The sequence below is a fragment of the Pelophylax lessonae genome (genome assembly GCF_965119305.1).
Source record: "Pelophylax lessonae genome assembly, chromosome: 7".
Taxonomy (NCBI): Eukaryota; Metazoa; Chordata; class Amphibia; order Anura; family Ranidae; genus Pelophylax; species Pelophylax lessonae.
In genome coordinates, this window is record NC_138774.1 from 295,615,438 (window position 1) to 295,629,603 (window position 14,166).

Sequence of the window (14,166 nt, forward strand, 5' to 3'; positions counted from 1 at the left end):
CCATAGTCCATAGTCTACAGTAATAAGCCCATAGTTAATAGTAGCTGGTCCATAGTATCAAGTACCTAGTATATAGTGCCCAGTCCATAGTCTATAGTACTCAGCTTATAGTCTATAGTACTCAGCCCATAGTCCATAGTATCCAGTCCATAGTCTATAGTAATAAGCCCATAGTCAATAGTACCCAGCCCATAGTTAATAGTAGTTAGTCCATGGTACCTAGTCCCTAGTCTATAGTACCCAGTCCATAGTATCTAGTCCATATTTCATAGTACCCATTTATTATTCTGCATAGTACCCAACCTATAGTTCATAGTACCTCATCCATAGTTCATAGTACCCAGTCCATAGTAACTAGACCTTAGTTTGTTGTACTTAGATTATACTCTGTAGTACCCAGTCCATTGATGTCAGTGTTGATGGGGGAATCAAGTGATTTTCTTTCCTTCCACATAAGGTGATCGGAAAGAAAAATCGATTCATCTATGGTTTGCCTAGGACATAAGAAGAGATAAGCTGCCCTCACCTATCACAGAGTTGACATTTTTGGAGGTGTTCTTCCCGAAGGCCCAGATGCAGATGGACTCTGCCGGTACGGTGAAACTGGCCAATCTCCACTGTGAATCCATGTCCTGCCCAGTCATAGGACCCACCTTCCCCACACGTGGCGCCAAGCTGAGACAAAAAAAAAAAAGAAAGACGATCAGAAATAAATGTCAGAGTAGAAACAAACCCATGCACATGTTTTCAGCATCACGTTTTACCTAGAATATATGACTGTAAATGATTACCTATAGTCACAACTTCCACAATCTATGTAGAATTTGCAATAAATATGAATAATAATAAATATAAATAATATAATACACAATAAAAAAAATATAAAATAATATAGGGAGTGAGCCTGCATGTGTGCCGCCTCAGGAAGCGGCATTCTATGGTGGCACATGGAGAAGTAGAGGAGGAGATCGCCAGCGTGGGACCCCAGAAGAGGAGGATCAGAGCCGCTCTGTGCAATACATTGTGTAATATCATCTATAACATGTTTGGTGTTTTCACTTTCACCCCCTTTCCTGCCAAGGCCATTTTTCAGCTTTCAGCGCTCTCACAATTTGAATGACAATTGCACAGTCATGCAACGCTGTACCCATATGACATTTTCATCATTGATTAGAGACAGATAGAGTTTTATTTTGGTGGTATTTAATCACCGCGGGGGTATTTAGTTGTTCCTAAATAAACAAATGAAAAAAAAAACAATAATTTTGAAAAACAAAAGTTTTCCTTCGTTTCTCTTATAGAATTTTGCAAACAGATGATTTTTCTCTGTCACTGACAAGGAGGCAATTTTTTTGAGGCGGCACTGAAAGGTAATGATAAGGGGGCACTGATGAGGAGGCACTAATGGGTACTGATGAGGAGGCACTGATTAGTAGGCACTAATGGGCACTGATGGGTTCTGATGAGGAGGCACTGATGGGTACTGATGAGGGGGCACTGATAGGTACTGATGAGGGGGCACTGATGAGGAGGCACTGATAAAGAGGCACTAATGGGCACTGATATGGAGGCACTAATTGGCACTGATGAGGAGGCACTGATATGGAGGCACTATTGGGCACTGATGAGGAGGCACTAATGGGCACTGATGAGGGGGCACTGATGTGGAGGAACTAATGGGCACTGATAAGGATGCACTAATGGGCACTGATGAAGAGGCACTGATAGGTGGTACTAATGGGCACTGATGAGGAGGCACTGAGACATACGGATTTCTCCGTGCCTAAAGCAGCATGTGATTGGAGGAGAGGCCGGTCACATGACTGACAGGTCATACGTCCAGACTCCAAGGTGTTTACAGTTCTTCCTTCCAGTAAAGTCCTCCTGGGACCCCATAGGACCCTCATACACTAGATAGCAGCCAGGCAACCAACATTTTCATTATTATACAGGATTTATATATATATATATATATATATATATATTTATATATTTATATATATATATACACACACATATATAAATATATATATATATATATATATATATATATACATATATATTACATATATATATAAAAACATATATATATATATATATATATATGTGTGTATATATATATATATTTATATATGTGTGTATATATATATATATAATGAGAGTCTATTTATACAAAGTCACGTGTGACCTCATATAATAATCTTAATCTTTACTACACTTCATCCTTCCAGTAAGATCCTCCTGGGGCCCCATAGGACCTCCATACCCCTGACAACAGCCCATACATTTTGTATATATATATATCTATATAGGGTCAGCACAGTGGAGAGCTCCGCGCATGCGCACTGTTTCTTACAAAGCCGCCTTTAAGCACGGATTAAAAGTCGGCAGACCACTGATATCCCTTTATTGCCCCGCCGCTCGGCTGTGATTGGAGGACGGGAAGCCCGGCTCCTTCCCTATTGGCTGAAGAGTGTCTTGACCCGAGTGACGTTCGCCCTTTTGATTGAATGGCCGGTCGCTGTGTGTGACAAGGGATTGGCCGGCTCTCTTGGCAGCGCTCTGGGAATCATGGCGAATGTTCGGAGCCTGAAGGTGAGCGGGGAGGTGAAGCGTGAGAGCGGGAAGGGTGGCGGAGGACTCACTAGCGGTTCAGTCACGGAATCCCAGAGCCTCCGCCGCGCTCCCCTGGACGCAGCCGGTCACTCGGGGTCTCCTCAGAGGAATGGGGGGCAGCAGCCAATCACAAGCTGCCATAATTGGGCTCTTCTCAGTAAAGTTGGCTTTAATTGGTTTCTGGGGGTTACTGCTATCCCACACTGAGGTCCCACACTGAGGTAAATGTGTCCCACTCTGAGGTAAATGTGTCCCACTCTGAGGTAAATGTGTCCCACTCTGAGGTACATGTGTCCCACTCTGAGGTACATGTGTCCCACTCTGAGGTACATGTGTCCCACTCTGAGGTACATGTGTCCCACTCTGAGGTACATGTGTCCCACACTGAGGTACATGTGTCCCACACTGAGGTACATGTGTCCCACTCTGAGGTACATGTGTCCCACTCTGAGGTCCCACTCTGAGGTACATGTGTCCCACTCTGAGGTACATGTGTCCCACTCTGAGGTCCCACTCTGAGGTGCATGTGTCCCACTCTGAGGTACATGTGTCCCACTCTGAGGTCCCACTCTGAGGTAAATGTGTCCCACTCTGAGGTAAATGTGTCCCACTCTGAGGTACATGTGTCCCACTCTGAGGTACATGTGTCCCACTCTGAGGTACATGTGTCCCACTCTGAGGTACATGTGTCCCACTCTGAGGTACATGTGTCCCACTCTGAGGTACATGTGTCCCACACTGAGGTACATGTGTCCCACACTGAGGTAAATGTGTCCCACACTGAGGTAAATGTGTCCCACACTGAGGTAAATGTGTCCCACACTGAGGTAAATGTGTCCCACACTGAGGTACATGTGTCCCACACTGAGGTACATGTGTCCCACACTGAGGTACATGTGTCCCACACTGAGGTACATGTGTCCCACACTGAGGTACATGTGTCCCACACTGAGGTACATGTGTCCCACACTGAGGTACATGTGTCCCACACTGAGGTACATGTGTCCCACACTGAGGTACATGTGTCCCACTCTGAGGTACATGTGTCCCACTCTGAGGTACATGTGTCCCACTCTGAGGTACATGTGTCCCACTCTGAGGTCCCACTCTGAGGTCCCACTCTGAGGTACATGTGTCCCACTCTGAGGTACATGTGTCCCACTCTGAGGTCCCACTCTGAGGTAAATGTCCCACTCTGAGGTGCATGTGTCCCACTCTGAGGTCCCACTCTGAGGTAAATGTGTCCCACTCTGAGGTACATGTGTCCCACTCTGAGGTACATGTGTCCCACTCTGAGGTAAATGTGTCCCACTCTGAGGTACATGTGTCCCACTCTGAGGTACATGTGTCCCACTCTGAGGTACATGTGTCCCACTCTGAGGTACATGTGTCCCACTCTGAGGTACATGTGTCCCACTCTGAGGTACATGTGTCCCACACTGAGGTAAATGTGTCCCACACTGAGGTAAATGTGTCCCACACTGAGGTAAATGTGTCCCACACTGAGGTAAATGTGTCCCACACTGAGGTAAATGTGTCCCACACTGAGGTACATGTGTCCCACACTGAGGTACATGTGTCCCACACTGAGGTACATGTGTCCCACACTGAGGTACATGTGTCCCACACTGAGGTACATGTGTCCCACACTGAGGTACATGTGTCCCACACTGAGGTACATGTGTCCCACACTGAGGTACATGTGTCCCACACTGAGGTACATGTGTCCCACTCTGAGGTACATGTGTCCCACTCTGAGGTACATGTGTCCCACTCTGAGGTACATGTGTCCCACTCTGAGGTCCCACTCTGAGGTCCCACTCTGAGGTACATGTGTCCCACTCTGAGGTACATGTGTCCCACTCTGAGGTCCCACTCTGAGGTAAATGTCCCACTCTGAGGTGCATGTGTCCCACTCTGAGGTCCCACTCTGAGGTAAATGTGTCCCACTCTGAGGTACATGTGTCCCACTCTGAGGTCCCACTCTGAGGTGCATGTGTCCCACTCTGAGGTACATGTGTCCCACTCTGAGGTACATGTGTCCCACTCTGAGGTACATGTGTCCCACTCTGAGGTCCCACTCTGAGGTAAATGTGTCCCACTCTGAGGTAAATGTGTCCCACTCTGAGGTAAATGTGTCCCACTCTGAGGTAAATGTGTCCCACTCTGAGGTAAATGTGTCCCACTCTGAGGTACATGTGTCCCACTCTGAGGTACATGTGTCCCACTCTGAGGTACATGTGTCCCACTCTGAGGTACATGTGTCCCACTCTGAGGTACATGTGTCCCACTCTGAGGTAAATGTGTCCCACTCTGAGGTCCCACTCTGAGGTGCATGTGTCCCACTCTGAGGTGCATGTGTCCCACTCTGAGGTGCATGTGTCCCACTCTGAGGTGCATGTGTCCCACTCTGAGGTGCATGTGTCCCACTCTGAGGTGCATGTGTCCCACTCTGAGGTACATGTGTCCCACTCTGAGGTCCCACTCTGAGGTGCATGTGTCCCACTCTGAGGTGCATGTGTCCCACTCTGAGGTGCATGTGTCCCACTCTGAGGTGCATGTGTCCCACTCTGAGGTGCATGTGTCCCACTCTGAGGTGCATGTGTCCCACACTGAGGTCCCACTCTGAGGTACATGTGTCCCACTCTGAGGTACATGTGTCCCACACTGAGGTACATGTGTCCCACACTGAGGTACATGTGTCCCACACTGAGGTACATGTGTCCCACACTGAGGTACATGTGTCCCACACTGAGGTACATGTGTCCCACACTGAGGTACATGTGTCCCACACTGAGGTACATGTGTCCCACACTGAGGTACATGTGTCCCACACTGAGGTACATGTGTCCCACACTGAGGTACATGTGTCCCACACTGAGGTACATGTGTCCCACTCTGAGGTACATGTGTCCCACTCTGAGGTACATGTGTCCCACTCTGAGGTCCCACTCTGAGGTGCATGTGTCCCACTCTGAGGTGCATGTGTCCCACTCTGAGGTGCATGTGTCCCACTCTGAGGTGCATGTGTCCCACTCTGAGGTGCATGTGTCCCACTCTGAGGTGCATGTGTCCCACTCTGAGGTGCATGTGTCCCACTCTGAGGTGCATGTGTCCCACTCTGAGGTGCATGTGTCCCACTCTGAGGTGCATGTGTCCCACTCTGAGGTGCATGTGTCCCACTCTGAGGTCCCACTCTGAGGTAAATGTCCCACTCTGAGGTAAATGTCCCACTCTGAGGTAAATGTCCCACTCTGAGGTGCATGTGTCCCACTCTGAGGTACATGTGTCCCACTCTGAGGTCCCACTCTGAGGTAAATGTCCCACTCTGAGGTGCATGTGTCCCACTCTGAGGTCCCACTCTGAGGTGCATGTGTCCCACTCTGAGGTGCATGTGTCCCACTCTGAGGTGCATGTGTCCCACTCTGAGGTGCATGTGTCCCACTCTGAGGTGCATGTGTCCCACTCTGAGGTGCATGTGTCCCACTCTGAGGTGCATGTGTCCCACTCTGAGGTACATGTGTCCCACTCTGAGGTACATGTGTCCCACTCTGAGGTACATGTGTCCCACTCTGAGGTCCCACTCTGAGGTAAATGTGTCCCACTCTGAGGTACATGTGTCCCACTCTGAGGTCCCACTCTGAGGTAAATGTCCCACTCTGAGGTGCATGTGTCCCACTCTGAGGTGCATGTGTCCCACTCTGAGGTGCATGTGTCCCACTCTGAGGTGCATGTGTCCCACTCTGAGGTGCATGTGTCCCACTCTGAGGTGCATGTGTCCCACTCTGAGGTAAATGTGTCCCACTCTGAGGTAAATGTGTCCCACACTGAGGTCCCACTCTGAGGTAAATGTGTCCCACTCTGAGGTAAATGTGTCCCACACTGAGGTAAATGTGTCCCACACTGAGGTAAATGTGTCCCACTCTGAGGTAAATGTGTCCCACTCTGAGGTAAATGTGTCCCACTCTGAGGTAAATGTGTCCCACTCTGAGGTAAATGTGTCCCACTCTGAGGTACATGTGTCCCACTCTGAGGTCCCACTCTGAGGTAAATGTCCCACTCTGAGGTGCATGTGTCCCACTCTGAGGTCCCACTCTGAGGTGCATGTGTCCCACTCTGAGGTGCATGTGTCCCACTCTGAGGTGCATGTGTCCCACTCTGAGGTGCATGTGTCCCACTCTGAGGTGCATGTGTCCCACTCTGAGGTGCATGTGTCCCACACTGAGGTCCCACTCTGAGGTACATGTGTCCCACTCTGAGGTACATGTGTCCCACTCTGAGGTACATGTGTCCCACTCTGAGGTACATGTGTCCCACTCTGAGGTACATGTGTCCCACTCTGAGGTACAACATGTGTCCCACTCTGAGGTGCATGTGTCCCACTCTGAGGTGCATGTGTCCCACTCTGAGGTGCATGTGTCCCACTCTGAGGTGCATGTGTCCCACTCTGAGGTGCATGTGTCCCACTCTGAGGTGCATGTGTCCCACTCTGAGGTGCATGTGTCCCACTCTGAGGTGCATGTGTCCCACTCTGAGGTGCATGTGTCCCACTCTGAGGTGCATGTGTCCCACACTGAGGTCCCACTCTGAGGTAAATGTGTCCCACTCTGAGGTAAATGTGTCCCACACTGAGGTAAATGTGTCCCACACTGAGGTAAATGTGTCCCACACTGAGGTAAATGTGTCCCACACTGAGGTAAATGTGTCCCACTCTGAGGTAAATGTGTCCCACTCTGAGGTAAATGTGTCCCACTCTGAGGTAAATGTGTCCCACTCTGAGGTAAATGTGTCCCACTCTGAGGTAAATGTGTCCCACACTGAGGTAAATGTGTCCCACTCTGAGGTAAATGTGTCCCACTCTGAGGTACATGTGTCCCACTCTGAGGTAAATGTGTCCCACTCTGAGGTAAATGTGTCCCACACTGAGGTAAATGTGTCCCACTCTGAGGTAAATGTGTCCCACTCTGAGGTAAATGTGTCCCACACTGAGGTACATGTGTCCCACTCTGAGGTACATGTGTCCCACTCTGAGGTCCCACTCTGAGGTAAATGTGTCCCACTCTGAGGTAAATGTGTCCCACTCTGAGGTACATGTGTCCCACTCTGAGGTAAATGTGTCCCACTCTGAGGTACATGTGTCCCACTCTGAGGTACATGTGTCCCACTCTGAGGTACATGTGTCCCACTCTGAGGTACATGTGTCCCACTCTGAGGTACATGTGTCCCACTCTGAGGTACATGTGTCCCACACTGAGGTACATGTGTCCCACACTGAGGTACATGTGTCCCACTCTGAGGTACATGTGTCCCACTCTGAGGTCCCACTCTGAGGTACATGTGTCCCACTCTGAGGTACATGTGTCCCACTCTGAGGTCCCACTCTGAGGTAAATGTCCCACTCTGAGGTGCATGTGTCCCACTCTGAGGTACATGTGTCCCACTCTGAGGTCCCACTCTGAGGTAAATGTGTCCCACTCTGAGGTAAATGTGTCCCACTCTGAGGTAAATGTGTCCCACTCTGAGGTACATGTGTCCCACTCTGAGGTACATGTGTCCCACTCTGAGGTACATGTGTCCCACTCTGAGGTACATGTGTCCCACTCTGAGGTACATGTGTCCCACTCTGAGGTACATGTGTCCCACACTGAGGTAAATGTGTCCCACACTGAGGTAAATGTGTCCCACACTGAGGTAAATGTGTCCCACTCTGAGGTACATGTGTCCCACTCTGAGGTACATGTGTCCCACACTGAGGTACATGTGTCCCACACTGAGGTACATGTGTCCCACACTGAGGTACATGTGTCCCACACTGAGGTACATGTGTCCCACACTGAGGTACATGTGTCCCACACTGAGGTACATGTGTCCCACACTGAGGTACATGTGTCCCACACTGAGGTACATGTGTCCCACACTGAGGTACATGTGTCCCACACTGAGGTACATGTGTCCCACTCTGAGGTACATGTGTCCCACTCTGAGGTACATGTGTCCCACTCTGAGGTACATGTGTCCCACTCTGAGGTCCCACTCTGAGGTCCCACTCTGAGGTACATGTGTCCCACTCTGAGGTACATGTGTCCCACTCTGAGGTCCCACTCTGAGGTAAATGTCCCACTCTGAGGTGCATGTGTCCCACTCTGAGGTCCCACTCTGAGGTAAATGTGTCCCACTCTGAGGTACATGTGTCCCACTCTGAGGTCCCACTCTGAGGTGCATGTGTCCCACTCTGAGGTACATGTGTCCCACTCTGAGGTACATGTGTCCCACTCTGAGGTACATGTGTCCCACTCTGAGGTCCCACTCTGAGGTAAATGTGTCCCACTCTGAGGTAAATGTGTCCCACTCTGAGGTAAATGTGTCCCACTCTGAGGTAAATGTGTCCCACTCTGAGGTAAATGTGTCCCACTCTGAGGTACATGTGTCCCACTCTGAGGTACATGTGTCCCACTCTGAGGTACATGTGTCCCACTCTGAGGTACATGTGTCCCACTCTGAGGTACATGTGTCCCACTCTGAGGTAAATGTGTCCCACTCTGAGGTCCCACTCTGAGGTGCATGTGTCCCACTCTGAGGTGCATGTGTCCCACTCTGAGGTGCATGTGTCCCACTCTGAGGTGCATGTGTCCCACTCTGAGGTACATGTGTCCCACTCTGAGGTCCCACTCTGAGGTGCATGTGTCCCACTCTGAGGTGCATGTGTCCCACTCTGAGGTGCATGTGTCCCACTCTGAGGTGCATGTGTCCCACTCTGAGGTGCATGTGTCCCACACTGAGGTCCCACTCTGAGGTACATGTGTCCCACTCTGAGGTACATGTGTCCCACACTGAGGTACATGTGTCCCACACTGAGGTACATGTGTCCCACACTGAGGTACATGTGTCCCACACTGAGGTACATGTGTCCCACACTGAGGTACATGTGTCCCACACTGAGGTACATGTGTCCCACACTGAGGTACATGTGTCCCACACTGAGGTACATGTGTCCCACACTGAGGTACATGTGTCCCACTCTGAGGTACATGTGTCCCACTCTGAGGTACATGTGTCCCACTCTGAGGTCCCACTCTGAGGTGCATGTGTCCCACTCTGAGGTGCATGTGTCCCACTCTGAGGTGCATGTGTCCCACTCTGAGGTGCATGTGTCCCACTCTGAGGTGCATGTGTCCCACTCTGAGGTGCATGTGTCCCACTCTGAGGTGCATGTGTCCCACTCTGAGGTGCATGTGTCCCACTCTGAGGTGCATGTGTCCCACACTGAGGTCCCACTCTGAGGTACATGTGTCCCACTCTGAGGTACATGTGTCCCACTCTGAGGTACATGTGTCCCACTCTGAGGTACATGTGTCCCACTCTGAGGTACATGTGTCCCACTCTGAGGTCCCACTCTGAGGTGCATGTGTCCCACTCTGAGGTGCATGTGTCCCACTCTGAGGTGCATGTGTCCCACTCTGAGGTGCATGTGTCCCACTCTGAGGTGCATGTGTCCCACTCTGAGGTGCATGTGTCCCACTCTGAGGTGCATGTGTCCCACTCTGAGGTGCATGTGTCCCACTCTGAGGTGCATGTGTCCCACTCTGAGGTCCCACTCTGAGGTAAATGTCCCACTCTGAGGTAAATGTCCCACTCTGAGGTAAATGTCCCACTCTGAGGTGCATGTGTCCCACTCTGAGGTACATGTGTCCCACTCTGAGGTCCCACTCTGAGGTAAATGTCCCACTCTGAGGTGCATGTGTCCCACTCTGAGGTCCCACTCTGAGGTGCATGTGTCCCACTCTGAGGTGCATGTGTCCCACTCTGAGGTGCATGTGTCCCACTCTGAGGTGCATGTGTCCCACTCTGAGGTGCATGTGTCCCACTCTGAGGTACATGTGTCCCACTCTGAGGTACATGTGTCCCACTCTGAGGTACATGTGTCCCACTCTGAGGTACATGTGTCCCACTCTGAGGTACATGTGTCCCACTCTGAGGTACATGTGTCCCACTCTGAGGTACATGTGTCCCACTCTGAGGTACATGTGTCCCACTCTGAGGTACATGTGTCCCACTCTGAGGTCCCACTCTGAGGTAAATGTGTCCCACTCTGAGGTACATGTGTCCCACTCTGAGGTCCCACTCTGAGGTAAATGTCCCACTCTGAGGTGCATGTGTCCCACTCTGAGGTGCATGTGTCCCACTCTGAGGTGCATGTGTCCCACTCTGAGGTGCATGTGTCCCACTCTGAGGTAAATGTGTCCCACTCTGAGGTAAATGTGTCCCACACTGAGGTCCCACTCTGAGGTAAATGTGTCCCACTCTGAGGTAAATGTGTCCCACACTGAGGTAAATGTGTCCCACACTGAGGTAAATGTGTCCCACTCTGAGGTAAATGTGTCCCACTCTGAGGTAAATGTGTCCCACTCTGAGGTACATGTGTCCCACTCTGAGGTCCCACTCTGAGGTAAATGTCCCACTCTGAGGTGCATGTGTCCCACTCTGAGGTCCCACTCTGAGGTGCATGTGTCCCACTCTGAGGTGCATGTGTCCCACTCTGAGGTGCATGTGTCCCACTCTGAGGTGCATGTGTCCCACTCTGAGGTGCATGTGTCCCACTCTGAGGTGCATGTGTCCCACACTGAGGTCCCACTCTGAGGTACATGTGTCCCACTCTGAGGTACATGTGTCCCACTCTGAGGTACATGTGTCCCACTCTGAGGTACATGTGTCCCACTCTGAGGTACATGTGTCCCACTCTGAGGTACAACATGTGTCCCACTCTGAGGTGCATGTGTCCCACTCTGAGGTGCATGTGTCCCACTCTGAGGTGCATGTGTCCCACTCTGAGGTGCATGTGTCCCACTCTGAGGTGCATGTGTCCCACTCTGAGGTGCATGTGTCCCACTCTGAGGTGCATGTGTCCCACTCTGAGGTGCATGTGTCCCACTCTGAGGTGCATGTGTCCCACTCTGAGGTGCATGTGTCCCACACTGAGGTCCCACTCTGAGGTAAATGTGTCCCACTCTGAGGTAAATGTGTCCCACACTGAGGTAAATGTGTCCCACACTGAGGTAAATGTGTCCCACACTGAGGTAAATGTGTCCCACACTGAGGTAAATGTGTCCCACTCTGAGGTAAATGTGTCCCACTCTGAGGTAAATGTGTCCCACTCTGAGGTAAATGTGTCCCACTCTGAGGTAAATGTGTCCCACACTGAGGTAAATGTGTCCCACACTGAGGTACATGTGTCCCACTCTGAGGTACATGTGTCCCACTCTGAGGTACATGTGTCCCACTCTGAGGTACATGTGTCCCACTCTGAGGTCCCACTCTGAGGTAAATGTGTCCCACTCTGAGGTAAATGTGTCCCACACTGAGGTAAATGTGTCCCACACTGAGGTAAATGTGTCCCACACTGAGGTAAATGTGTCCCACACTGAGGTAAATGTGTCCCACTCTGAGGTAAATGTGTCCCACTCTGAGGTAAATGTGTCCCACTCTGAGGTAAATGTGTCCCACTCTGAGGTAAATGTGTCCCACTCTGAGGTAAATGTGTCCCACACTGAGGTAAATGTGTCCCACACTGAGGTACATGTGTCCCACACTGAGGTACATGTGTCCCACTCTGAGGTACATGTGTCCCACTCTGAGGTACATGTGTCCCACTCTGAGGTACATGTGTCCCACTCTGAGGTCCCACTCTGAGGTAAATGTCCCACTCTGAGGTGCATGTGTCCCACTCTGAGGTGCATGTGTCCCACTCTGAGGTGCATGTGTCCCACTCTGAGGTGCATGTGTCCCACTCTGAGGTCCCACTCTGAGGTAAATGTCCCACTCTGAGGTGCATGTGTCCCACTCTGAGGTACATGTGTCCCACTCTGAGGTCCCACTCTGAGGTAAATGTCCCACTCTGAGGTGCATGTGTCCCACTCTGAGGTCCCACTCTGAGGTGCATGTGTCCCACTCTGAGGTGCATGTGTCCCACTCTGAGGTGCATGTGTCCCACTCTGAGGTGCATGTGTCCCACTCTGAGGTGCATGTGTCCCACTCTGAGGTGCATGTGTCCCACTCTGAGGTGCCTATGTCCCACTCTGAGGTACATGTGTCCCACTCTGAGGTCCCACTCTGAGGTAAATGTGTCCCACTCTGAGGTACATGTGTCCCACTCTGAGGTCCCACTCTGAGGTAAATGTCCCACTCTGAGGTGCATGTGTCCCACTCTGAGGTCCCACTCTGAGGTGCATGTGTCCCACTCTGAGGTGCATGTGTCCCACTCTGAGGTGCATGTGTCCCACTCTGAGGTGCATGTGTCCCACTCTGAGGTGCATGTGTCCCACTCTGAGGTGCATGTGTCCCACACTGAGGTACATGTGTCCCACTCTGAGGTCCCACTCTGAGGTAAATGTCCCACTCTGAGGTGCATGTGTCCCACTCTGAGGTCCCACTCTGAGGTGCATGTGTCCCACTCTGAGGTCCCACTCTGAGGTGCATGTGTCCCACTCTGAGGTGCATGTGTCCCACTCTGAGGTGCATGTGTCCCACTCTGAGGTGCATGTGTCCCACTCTGAGGTGCATGTGTCCCACACTGAGGTAAATGTGTCCCACACTGAGGTAAATGTGTCCCACACTGAGGTAAATGTGTCCCACACTGAGGTAAATGTGTCCCACTCTGAGGTGCATGTGTCCCACTCTGAGGTGCATGTGTCCCACTCTGAGGTGCATGTGTCCCACTCTGAGGTGCATGTGTCCCACTCTGAGGTACATGTGTCCCACACTGAGGTCCCACTCTGAGGTAAATGTGTCCCACTCTGAGGTACATGTGTCCCACACTGAGGTCCCACTCTGAGGTAAATGTGTCCCACTCTGAGGTGCATGTGTCCCACTCTGAGGTGCATGTGTCCCACTCTGAGGTGCATGTGTCCCACTCTGAGGTGCATGTGTCCCACTCTGAGGTGCATGTGTCCCACACTGAGGTACATGTGTCCCACACTGAGGTCCCACACTGAGGTCCCACTCTGAGGTACATGTGTCCCACTCTGAGGTACATGTGTCCCACTCTGAGGTACATGTGTCCCACTCTGAGGTACATGTGTCCCACTCTGAGGTAAATGTGTCCCACACTGAGGTAAATGTGTCCCACTCTGAGGTGCATGTGTCCCACTCTGAGGTGCATGTGTCCCACACTGAGGTACATGTGTCCCACACTGAGGTCCCACTCTGAGGTAAATGTGTCCCACTCTGAGGTGCATGTGTCCCACTCTGAGGTGCATGTGTCCCACTCTGAGGTAAATGTGTCCCACACTGAGGTAAATGTGTCCCACACTGAGGTAAATGTGTCCCACACTGAGGTAAATGTGTCCCACTCTGAGGTAAATGTGTCCCACTCTGAGGTAAATGTGTCCCACACTGAGGTAAATGTGTCCCACACTGAGGTAAATGTGTCCCACACTGAGGTAAATGTGTCCCACACTGAGGTAAATGTGTCCCACACTGAGGTAAATGTGTCCCACTCTGAGGTAAATGTGTCCCACTCTGAGGTAAATGTGTCCCACTCTGAGGTGCATGTGT

At 51.1% G+C, this 14,166-nt stretch overlaps 1 protein-coding gene across 1 annotated transcript in view; it reads left to right on the forward strand.

Moving 5' to 3' along the window:
• The first annotated feature begins 2,443 nt into the window (after positions 1–2,443).
• Positions 2,444–14,166, forward strand: part of HSD17B10 (hydroxysteroid 17-beta dehydrogenase 10) — a 33,295-nt gene continuing 21,572 nt past the window's right edge. Inside the window, exon 1 of the mRNA XM_082263465.1 lies at positions 2,444–2,595. Within this exon, the coding sequence (XP_082119591.1) occupies positions 2,572–2,595 (24 nt within the window). The 5' untranslated portion in view covers positions 2,444–2,571. The remainder of the gene's footprint in view (positions 2,596–14,166) is intronic.